At 33.2% G+C, this 12,160-nt stretch overlaps 1 protein-coding gene, 1 long non-coding RNA gene and 1 other non-coding gene across 3 annotated transcripts; all 3 read right to left on the bottom strand.

The window, feature by feature from the left end:
- Positions 1 to 189: 189 nt before the first annotated feature.
- On the bottom strand, positions 190 to 3,111 carry LOC100650802 (epoxide hydrolase 4). Its single transcript, XM_003393984.4, has 6 exons — positions 2,503 to 3,111; positions 1,896 to 2,020; positions 1,538 to 1,813; positions 1,276 to 1,433; positions 942 to 1,196; positions 190 to 880 (listed from the first exon to the last, which is right to left on the bottom strand). The coding sequence occupies exons 1-6, from the start codon at positions 2,713 to 2,715 to the stop codon at positions 702 to 704; spliced, it is 1,206 nt and encodes a 401-aa protein (XP_003394032.1). The 5' UTR covers positions 2,716 to 3,111; the 3' UTR covers positions 190 to 701.
- A 1,012-nt stretch (positions 3,112 to 4,123) lies between these two features.
- On the bottom strand, positions 4,124 to 6,326 carry LOC125386184. The gene is made up of 4 exons (XR_007226124.1): positions 5,683 to 6,326; positions 5,528 to 5,606; positions 4,453 to 4,596; positions 4,124 to 4,341 (listed from the first exon to the last, which is right to left on the bottom strand). It is a non-coding gene; the product is annotated as an uncharacterized LOC125386184 (long non-coding RNA).
- TRNAL-AAG lies at positions 5,164 to 5,245 on the bottom strand. Its single transcript has one exon. It is a non-coding gene; the product is annotated as a tRNA-Leu (tRNA).
- Positions 6,327 to 12,160: the final 5,834 nt, after the last annotated feature.

The following is a 12,160-nucleotide window of genomic DNA, read 5'->3' as shown; positions in this document are numbered from 1 at the left end:
TTGTACATATATACTTTTTTTTATTATAATAAATATACAATGCTTTATAATTAACAATTTAATTTATTCTTTACATTTTATTAAATTATTTTAGTAAATATATAAATATTTTATCAAAAATAATTTTAACAATTATTAATATAGTATTTAATGTAATGTGAATGTCTGAATATATCTTTTTATACTAGCTTTATAATATACACTTACTTTATGAAAAAACAGATTTTTCATATCTAATAATATATTTAAAATTTATGTATATATATGTATACTTACGTTATTAAATGAAAAAAATATGTATACATATTTATTAAAAAAGTGATAAAATTTTTTTACTTAAAACTATCTCGTTTATGAAATGTAAATAATATTAGACAAAACATGTTAAAATAAATCAGCCTTTTTTACATTTGTTGATACAGACAGTCATTAAGATAAAGAGGTTCATTTGATTTGTTCTGTAGTAATTAAACTATAGTATATATATATAACGCTATAGTTAAGCTATAAAAAAATTTAATTATTATATATATGGAAACATATTTTGTAGTCTTTTCTGTTTTGTGATGAAAAGTAAGTAAATATTTTCTGTTGTTCTGAGAGTCTAAAATTTAAATAAAGAAAGTAGAAAAATTCAGGCTCTGATAAGTAAGTTCTATATAGTCTATAGTCCATAAGTCTAATATAGATAAAAATATAATTCAATTTGTAGTTTGACCTAAATAAAATATTTTACTGGGTAAAGCACTAACTACTCCACTAGTCTTTTTATGGACAGCATCAAACATATGGTTACCATACTTGACAGTATTACCAAGAGATCCAAACCATGAAGACATAATGTTTTTAGATGATGGTTTTTCTATATGATTTATTGCACCTAGAGCACAATTTATTTATTATATAACATAGTATTTGTAAAAGTTTATAAAATGACTTACCCATAAAGAACTTCAAGATTGCTTCATTTACTGTATCTGGCTTTTGTTGGTGTGGAAAATGTTGAGCTTCAGAGATTACTTTCACATTAAATTTCTCAACATATTCAGAACTTTGTACAACACTTTCTATCGTTACAATTGGATCCATATTTCCAATTATAAGCAAAGTTCGAGTAGAAATTTGATCACGAGTATCTGTATTAAGTCTTATTAAAGGAAGGTTTCTATAATAATTGATTGCACCTGTCCAGTCCTCTGTAATTAACCATTTTAATTTTGTCATCTTTTATATATACATAACAGGCATTATTTAAATTTTTTTGAGTTTATTTACCTTTCCTACTGAATGCATATTTATATGCTTCTACATAATCCCTCTCATTGTTTGCATTATTTAGTTGAAGATGTTGAAATGCATCATTTATTATAGATAAGTCTTCTTTAAGAGCATCAATTTCAGGCAAAAATGGTAATCTACTGAAATGTATCCATCTAAACATTAACGTAAATAAATAAATGAACATATATATCTTAGAAATAAAATATGTTAGAAAACTTATAGATATAATAGATTTACTTATAGATATAATAGATACTTTAAATCAAAAATAGAATCTCCAGGTTTCCCATTCCAATACAAATTAGGATGTGGGCATGAAATTGCAACAAATTTATGAATCATATCCCCATATAGGGCTACCATATACCATCCTAAAAGTCCTCCTAAATCATGACCGATTATACTGCATTGCTTTACTCCAAGAGTTAAAATAAATTGTTTCAATTCCTCAATTAATACTTGTATTTTGTAACAACTTTTAGCTGCTGGTTTATCACTATCTCCAAACCCCTTCAAATCTATTGCTATTACTCTGGATGAATAAAGACATAATTAATATAAAAAAAAGTAGTCTCATGATTTTATTAGAATATTAAAAAGAATGAATTTTAAACCTATAATGTTGAGTAAGACATGGTATTTGTTTTCTCCAAGATAACCAACAATCAGGAAATCCATGTAAAAGTAATATAAGTGGATCACTTTTATTTCCAGCTTCTACATAATGGAACTTTACACCCTGTAAGAGAAATGAAAATTTTCCTCTTAGAACAAATTCTTGTTTCTATTGTTTCCTATCTTTCTATTGTTTTATTATTCAATCAGTTATTACTATTTAAAGATATTTTAGTGTTATTAAATTAGAAATAGATGCATTTTGTTTGACAAGAAGAAGTTTTAAGTTTTCATGTATAAATGTGAGCAGTAAAAAATTAATGATAAATAAAAACAAGCAGCGATAAGAAAAAGATTGATACGAGATAAATTGGATTGCGTTTTAAAATAAATTGACACAGCTGTTTTCGATATCCGTTAAAAATATATGTATTATAATCATATCTATCAATCAAAATCGGATGTGCATCAGACTATTAAGTTGTCAAGAGTTATCAGAGGTCGACCATAATACATTTTTTGAACGTTTACAATCGAAATTCGATTTTACATTATGTACTTACCCTATTAAATTATAACAGACTTTATAATTATATACATACTTACCTTGATTTTTACGTAAGAATGAGTTCCTAAATTATTGTCCACAAGACAAGGTGGAGGTTTATCTCGCTGTTGCATCATAAAAAACTTCTTAGGATCCCAGACCCACTTAGGAAATCTTTTCACTATTAAATACAAGCCATACACAAACGAGAGAAAATGTAATTTAACTATCTCCAAAACTGAGAGATAAACAATTTTATCATTTGTAATCATGATTATTAATAATAATGATTAATGATATACGTAGAAAATTTTTTTTTAATTTGTACGTGTTAATTTTATTCCAATTATGCACTAAATAGATTTGACTTTTAAATTGTTGTATATATGTGTGTATACATATCTACGTACAAATGTACGTTTTAAAAATATACGTGTTGTGCTAGTCAAACCGAAGAAGATAATCAAATAATTCTTAAGTTTATTTTAAAGATATAAATCGATATCGTTTATGACGTTAGTCATACATAAAATTCCGCGTTTTCGGTGAAGTTGACAATGTATTACTGACTAAAGTTTTCATCTCCATATAGATGAGAGTAGAGGTCATCATGAGAAGCGAAGTATAGCTCCTTATCGGATTTGTGTTCTACGTCAAAATGAATTTTACTAAAGCTACAATCAAATGTTCCTAGAAATTATCTTCTAAAAATGCTTACGTGACATATTTACGAAAAGCTATGAGTTCGCACTTCGATGTTTTGTCAGATATTACAGTAATGCAATGTCTAAAATACGCGATTGTACAAAATTATCTTATAATATTAAATATATTTCTCTAAAATATTATTTATTAAAATTTTTCCGGTCAAATAATTATTTTAAGTCTGGTTTTAAATACATATGTACATATTAGGTTTATTTTAATTGATTTCATTTTCTTCATAATACATAATGAAATCTATGAACATCTTTATATTGATTTTGTTAAAACAAAAGTATATCCAAAGAAATTAATCATATGTTTCACAAGATAGCTAATATTAACTAATACATGTACATATGTATGTATTGTTTAGAATTAATAGGATCAGAAGTGGTTTATATTTTTTTAATATTCGACTGTTATACTTTTCCTTATCTAAGATAAATAAAGTTTTAGATACATGTTTCATAATGACAAAATATCTGTAAGGAAATATTTATTTCACTTTTGAATAAATTGGAAAATAGAAATGATTTAGATGAACCATTGACTAAGAATACAATTCTCATTTCTATACAAAAATAATATGCATATTACATAAATGACTGTGAATTATAAATAGATATATAGTATATAAATGTTATAATTCACTTTTATATTTTATATCTTAGAACAGTTTTTTTACAATAACAATTTCTGTAAAATGAAATTTATATTTCAATATCAATACTTACCATCTCATTTAATTTAATCAAATTGCTTATTTCTACACAAAAATAGCACAACACAAAAAATAAGATTTTAGTAACATATAATTATATAGATGAAGTTATAAAAATATAATTTAAATTACTTTAGTTTTTTTTCAGATTCATATTTTTTTAAATAAAATATCAGGATTCAGATGAAATTAATTACATAACAATATTAGATCATAAAATAATTCTATGTGATAATAAATGACAAATTAAAATATTTTCTTTTGCCATTTCATCATATATTTTCGTTTCAATTACCAGGTTACACGTTTGTGCATTGCGTCTGCTGCAGATTTCCAGGGTGCACGGATATTTCCGTTTACAGGGAGTTTCATATTTCCGACATGAGCAATGTTTTGATTTACGGATTGATTTGCATTTCCACTTCCTTTCTGTTAGTTATGCCTTCGGGTAATGACGAAACATTGCTGCAGTCTGCAGTGAATGGAAAATAAAAATAGTATTGTTCTTCAGAATTAATAATACAATGCTTAATGTCTTAATGCAATGTCTATGAACTACAAAATTGAATGAAAAATGAATTACATTAAAAGCACCTTATCTCCTCCAGTGATTTGTATATTGGATGGGATACTGACCCAGAAGGTGAAGAATTTGAGGTGAAACTGAATGATTTATGTAAAACATAGATCGATTCCAATTATAATTAGAGGGAAAATTTCTTCTCTACTGTAATTATATCGAACATTAATTTAATTATAATTCCTACTGTTCCAATAGCGCTGTTATCTTATCTTATACTGAATCGATAATATCGCATGTGACAGTAAAATGGCACGAGCAGCTACGTAGCCTCCGGGTCGTGTGACACATTTTACATTACATGAGAAGTCTATTCTATTCCTGATCAATGGCTGTATATCTGTCTGTAATTTAGCATTTCTGTAAATGCTATTACAGATTGCTTTCTTATTGATGCTGGATAACATCTATACATATATCGGTAAAGTAGAATCTCTATTATTATTTCTATTATTTTGAACCCTATTATTACTTCTATTATTTTACTTATATATGCACATAGTAATTCTACATTAATTGTATAATAAATATACAATTAATCTAATACTTTTACTATTAATACTAAAGTTACTTCTAACATATCTGTTTAGAATGAGTCGATTAACTACTATGATTATTATTTTATTTTCATTTCAACTACGTTAATTTTATAATATGTATATTTTCTACTGGCACTTAAAAAATGTTTTACATTACTGACATATAAAAAAAAATTGGCAGCGGTGGGATTCGAACCCACGCCCCAGATGAGACTGGTGCCTTAAACCAGCGCCTTAGACCGCTCGGCCACGCTACCATATGTCGAATAATTTTTTACAATGAATATTTTCGCGTAACTTATACAATTAGATAAAAGCAGTTAATATGTACAACAATTTTTCATATATTTCCATATTTATTAAAAGTAAAATAATAAGAGTGTAAATTTATCTAAATTTATGTTTGAGTCTTCCAAAACCTTATGCTTCGTTTCAATCTAGCTTATAAATTCGCGATACTACATACATAGATTACATATTTACTAATCTACATAATTATTACATATTTACTAATCTCTGTAATTACAATTTCTTATTACCTTTTCGTTTAATGTACATTCTCGTCATTATATATATTCTTTGTTATTAAAAAAAGGACAACAACACACTCATAAACGCCTGTACAACGTGTAAATAAAACATTATTATCTAACCTTAATTGAGGTTAGCACCTCAAAAAATGTTCTGAGCTTACTGGCATATTTCGCGTCATCGAATTCCCACTCACGTCATGCTTTTTAGCATCTGTGGCGTATTGCAATCCAAGATTAGGATCCCGTCGAGAGACAAATTCGTAGTTTGTTGGCCACATGTCGTGGGCGTAGGTACCGTGGATTAAACAAAGGCAGTCACCGGGCGGAGCTTTCGATCCGTGTAGTTGACGCATGCGCGTCACGTCTTTCGACCCCCACGCGCATTGCATTCTGTGAACCAGCATGTGGTACACAGAAGCGAGAGGAGCTAACGCATCCCTATTTTTTTCCACACTTCGCGACGGCCATTTTGTATGCCGACTTAATATTCGCCTCTCATTTTCTCCCTTCGCATCTGTAACTTTATATCAGCGCGATGAAGCTCAATTGTCACGTTGGTGGTCCTTTGTTCTCGCGGGCCCCGAACTATAATCGAGTCAGTTAGCGCCCTTACGTAGCGAATACTAACGATTCCAGAGCGGATTAGTCATCGATCGGTAACAATAACCGATCCCCCGTCTTCCTTCGCAACAGATAAGTTATGGAAATTGAAAGTTAATCCAGTCAGATCGCAACGATCGAACGTTGTTTTGACAAAGTGTAAACAGTTGTAATAAGGTTTCTTTATGTACATACTGGTCTTCTTATTATTTCAAAACTGGAGACAACTGAAGTTTTATAATTGTGCTATTTTCGTTCTCCTTCGATCTATTTGAAACACCGATGTTATTTCATAATAAATAGCTTGTGTAATATAGCTCTAGCTACTTGAGAGATAAAAAGCACGAAGGATCTACAAATATTTTGACGTACGCTAGCTCAATAATGAAAGCGTCAGTCATGAAGGTATTTGTATACTTACCATAGAAAACTTTTATGGCCATATTGTATTACATACTATTAGGTCTTCCCATAAGTCCGTTCCGTTTTTCGAGCGGCTATATATGTTAAGATTGTTTACATACCTTTCAGTTTCATGAAAGAACGTAATCCCCCTCTCGTTGTACAACTTCTTCCCATTTTTCAAGTGCATTGATCCCTTATCGCCGTATGTTTATAAACATGACGCATGAAATGTATACTCAAAAGTCGGCACGAACTTATGGGATGACCTAATACATCTATGTTATATGAAATATTATGAAATTTCATTAGCACTGTGACGAGACACGATCGTATTGCCATGATTGTTGACGTTGCTATCTACTATTTAATGCTAATCCGGCACGTATAACAAGGTAGATGTATTCATAAGAGCTGTTTACAAGTGTTCGAACACTTTCGTGAATCAGTGTATCACAAAAAGTAAAGCAATGAAATGATCGTCTGAAACCGAGTTGAGGAATCATCAGGCGACAAAATACCGTAAATATTACTCCGACGATACCATGTACATATTTTCATCTTTCAGATTTCAGATGTAATATACAAATTTACAAATATATTTTTCTAACCGATCTAAATCAAAAGGACATACGATGTTACTTTTATCTCTATTCTATATATAATACGTGTGACGCGTTCGCATCGAACGACTGTCATCGCGAACGATGTTTAATTAAACATTCGACGGTATTTATAGTAACGATAAGGCAGTTGATTAATCGAGATAGGAATCATAATGGAAAGTCGGTGTGTAGCAGTGGTAGCTCAAGCCCGACCGCGTGTACGGGTCTGAATAAGGCGTAGGAACATCCTCGTGGTGAATTAATCATTTCAACAGCTGCTGTCGCATTAGCGAGAGCGGATAAGACAAATGAACGTCGTGGAGCTTGTTAAGACGTAATCCGAGAGATGCGTCTGCGTCGCCTCCCGCTACCACCTTCGTCACCGTCATCCTTTGCTGCCACCGTCACATCCGTCGTCTCATCCGGGATTAGACGCTTGTGTATCAGGTCGCCATTTTACTCGATGATCCTCTTTTGTTTATAGATCTTACCTTTCGTTTACTTTACTTTACTTTACCTTATCTTACCTTATCACACTAAACTTTATTAATCCACGTAACAAGAGAGAAAAATTCTACAATCGGTAAATATAGTTAGCAGTGTATACATACAGCAGTGTTCGATTATGGTCTGACTTTGAGCGAAATGCAAGGGTGATATCCCCTTAGATTATATATTTTAATATTCTCAACTACAAGAATCAACATGTATCGTTAATACGATATTGTCAATATTCAATATTATACAACGATGTTGAGAACCTTGAAATATCGACGATATTATATATTATCCGAGGATATTCTAAGGTTGCGAGTTGTAAGTTGATTTAGGGTTGTATATTGATAAATCGTCGCGTATTATTAGATACGAATGTGTCGCTCTATTAAATTGCAGCATTATGTAAAATTTATCGACACTTCGATATTATTTATGCTTTCACTTATTCTATTCTCAAACTCTATTTCTCTTCATATTGTATATCGTACGTAATCAGATTAAGTGTCGTATTGGAATCATTGGAAGTCTATCAGACTTAGATTACAAAAAGATAGTCTGCCATTCAGCAGGAACCGCGAAGATACGATCTTCGGGTTTCTTTTTCAGGTTGAACATCGTCAAATGCGATGTTCCGTCGTGGGTACGCATGGGCTGAATGGTCTCCGATGACAGATAGCGTCAATGCGGGCGCTATTATTGAACGACGTTAACGCAAATCGCGTGGACATGACGCGATCGTAATTCTGTTTCCCTTTGTCGTGAAAAGAAACTGGTTGCGCTGGTAAAATAAAGAAACTGGTTGCGCTAGTAAAACATACATCGTATTTAATTTCTATAGAGTTTAGCAAGTTATGCGACGATCATTGGAATATATCTTCGTACGATATATTTGTAATTTTATAAATTTTTTAATAAATTAACTGAAATTTATATAACAGAAAGTCACGTTCAAGTAAGTGGATGGAATCGGCAGTTCGCTAATTAAAAGTTCGCTTATATAAATGGTGTTCACGCGAGCAAAGTTCTATTGTAGTCGTTAAACTATCACTTATGGTTTAATCTATTGGGCATATTAGACTGTTAATAATTATCGTCGATACTTTCGCAAAGGTATTGACCATTTCTACCTGTACCAAGAGATGTTTTCCTTTTTCGAATTCGTTTAAAAGAATTTTAATCATCGGGCGGATGCATTAGCGCGAAACTTTGCGAGTTTGCTTATTTGCTTCTATATAGATTTCGACTTTTCAGGTACAAGTTACACGTAGCCGAAGAACTTCTTCGATTCTACTTCGCTTTTGTCAGACCGAGTATTGCGCCTCTCCATTTTGTCATCCCCTAGCGGGGTTTCAATGTTGTAACCATGGAGACGTCGCGTTTCCGCAAGGGGAACGTATAAAGGGTGTCGGGCGTACGTAGGCAAGTATGGTGAGGCTACCATTGTTAAAATTCGTGGCTGTACTACGTGTCCAATTTGATGATAATGAAAATACTATACAGTTGCGAGCATAGCGTGAGCGATGTGTCTCATCTTCGTGCGCATACCTAACTCTAATACGTATATTTTCAATTTTCTTTCTATCGTCTTCTCCTAAATGTTATAGTTGCTCCTTTCCTACGATTATTAATAAAACGGAAGAAATCACGGATTAAACCGGCTTCTGAATTCGTAATTATAATCTTTTCGCGTAATTTGCGAGTTTGCGAGTAGAAAATGTCGCAAAGGAGAAGAGAATGATTGACGAGAAAATTCGCACTCGAGCTCGTCAATCTTTCAGCGTTTATCGGAGCGTCCTCGCCGTTAAATGGCCAATGAGTTTCATAGGAGCCATTAAGGGGTCCTTGATTCGTAATGAGACTCTCAAGGAGAATCTTATGATTATCCCCCATTAGGACAATAGAGAGAATAATAGTAAGCCAGTCTAGCGGGCGTTTCATTCGAAAAGTAACGTAATTTTACTTCCAAAATCGAATTCCAAAACATCAACTTTTCTCCTCCCTATATTAACAGATTTCGTACGATTAATAATATTTAACCGTTCGCTCAATTTTTTGCATTTTCCGCTTTTTTTCACAAAGTTTCGCAACATCCGCGTACAATTCACGGATGTGTATACGGCTGGAAAAATACGGTGAAAGAGATTGCAAAAAAAAAAAGAAAAAAGGAAAAATAATCGACACTTTCCAAGCGAAGAAACCATTTGTTAGTTCTGGGCCATGTCACGAACGCAATTAGTGAGTGATTCGTCAAGCACTGCGAAGTCCTCCACAGTAATAGCGAAGGGCTCTTCAACTGCTCGAGTACTCTTCCGGTAGCGACTGCATTTTGATTTGTGCTTCACTGTGCTTCCTTAAAGTGCAAGTTCACACAAACCAACGAACATTACTACAACGGTCACTCTTTTATCTTTCTCGGACTGACTTGTCCCTTTCTTCCTCGTGCAACGAACTGCACGCCACTTTGTAATAATACGGTAGATTTCACGTTTGAGAAGCATTAAGTTAATTGATCGGAGAAACGAAACGAATTTTCGTAATTAAACTGGCGAAGAGAGACGAGCGCTCGTTAATGTTTCACGCCCGTAGTTATCCAATGGCACAAGCGCTCATCCGACGGAAAGAAAAATGTATCGCCAAACTAACGCGTAGCTTCTGTTTCAATCCGAATTTCCTCCCTTTACCTATAATTACGATCTGTATTTTTCGTAGTCATGTCGAGTTCTTTTACCTACAATTACGGTCTTTATCTTTGGTAGCCAGGTAAAGACGTGGATCGTGTTTGTCAAACCTTCACGAGATTTTTTAAAAAGGAGCTATCCTCTAGCTCGGAGCTCTAACTCTGCTACGTTCTTTCAGTCATCTTTGATCAAATTATATGTTTCTAACGTTAAAAAAACGTATTCAATTTCAGCAAAATTCTGTGTTTAAACACCTTAGAATATTAAAAATCCTTCGTGTTTGTTTAAAACGATCGAAATGCAAAAATTGGAAGATCGTAACAGGCTTAAGTACTTGGCTGATGCGTGTTTAGACTCGAGGATGAATAGTTGCTGGTAAAAACCGTCCAGAAATATCGGAAATCGTCATTAATTCGTAACGATCAATTACAATCCGCATTCTTCGTAACCGACGTTGAAATACGAATCGTGTTTTTCATATTCTTACGAGATCCTCAAGGAACGACCTATCTTAGATTTTTCTTGTGTAATCCTACTCCACTTTAAGTAGCTGGAGCATATTTCGAAATCGGCGCAGATAAAGACGATACAGAAATATCGAAAATCGTCGTTGTAGCCTGTGTAGCATCGAATATCATACTCTCGACCTAACTGAGAAAAATGTGTTTTCCAGGGGAAAAGATTCGATCAGTGGTCGGTGTGACTGTTTACACGCGCGGGAAAAGTGGCGACGTTGGTTAAAAGGTTTCGCTGTAACCAGATTCCCATTAAAGCAACACCTTTTGTAGCCAGAAACGGCATTGTGAAGATATTATTGTGCGCGACACGGAGTGCATTATAATTCATTGTGTTCTTACAGCGTGGACCGTTCTTCGGCGCCTAGCACAACACCTGGTAGGTGTAACGTTGCCGCCATTTTCTATTATAAGGATAATTTGATACATATCGCGAACAGGGCGTCACAATGGTCCCTCCGGGATTCTCCTATGTTTCCGGTGGTAAATTCGCGGCGATACGTCTTCGGTGTACGATAGTTGCGGTATACGGTAATCTTGATCAGATGCTGCGGTTCTTAAAAAAGATTTACTTACAATACGCATTCATTGACGTATACCTTTATTGGTTCAGATTCTATTAATGCTACGTGGTAGGCACATTTTATTACTAAACTGTGGATGTTTAATAATGCTTTAAAAATATGCTTCCTTGGAAATTCGTGTTCTTATGATTACGACCAAAGAAATGAGATCTAAGCAGAGATTTGTTTCATCCGCTAAAAATTATAACGCGTTCTTTGGATATTTTATATTCTCGTGCGTATTATGTGTGTTCCGTGTAATTTAATGTAACCCAGTGTAACATATTAAAAGCGATAACTTTTAGATAGCAAGCGTATGTCCCTTTCATTTATATGTTCCTTTCTTGTTTATCTTGAAAAAGAGGCGAAGTTAAGGAATACATTATCCTGGCAATGTACATTTTTGTAGCGCGTATCGTACGCTAGTTCCATATCCAGCCGGATTTTGGTCACGTAGAAACCCCATAACGAAGTTAGCCTAGAAGCTCCTTCTACGGGCGGACCATCGTATAACGTGTCTCGATTCCAAGAGCCCTGTATACTCGAGAGCCCATAGAACCAAACTCAATATGGCGGAGTCAATTGGACGTTCCGTACTTTGGGGTTCTTCCTTTCTCTCTCTCTCTCTCCTTTCTCTCCCCCATCCAGTTTCTGCTTCTCGAGCACCCGGCTCTTCTACTTTCTCTCGCTTTCTTCCTCTCTCGGTTGCCAACATAATGGAAACACAATCGACTTTGAAACACAATCGATAGTTACAGAGACCACCGAGAGAAAAATT

Source organism: Bombus terrestris, chromosome 2, assembly GCF_910591885.1.
Source record: "Bombus terrestris chromosome 2, iyBomTerr1.2, whole genome shotgun sequence".
Lineage (NCBI taxonomy): Eukaryota > Metazoa > Arthropoda > Insecta > Hymenoptera > Apidae > Bombus > Bombus terrestris.
This window is presented reverse-complemented; position numbering and strand designations above follow the sequence as displayed.

What these genes read in the sequence shown, in the direction of transcription:
- LOC100650802 (XM_003393984.4), bottom strand. Translation starts at nt 2,715, where the DNA reads ATGATTACAAATGATAAAATTGTTTATCTCTCAGTTTTGGAGATAGTT. An exon ending in TGTCTTACTCAACATTATAG is followed by an intron (nt 1,814 to 1,895) that starts GTTTAAAATTCA and finishes TTATTCATCCAG; the next exon opens with AGTAATAGCAATAGATTTGA. An exon ending in GATTCTATTTTTGATTTAAA is followed by an intron (nt 1,434 to 1,537) that starts GTATCTATTATA and finishes GTTAATGTTTAG; the next exon opens with ATGGATACATTTCAGTAGAT.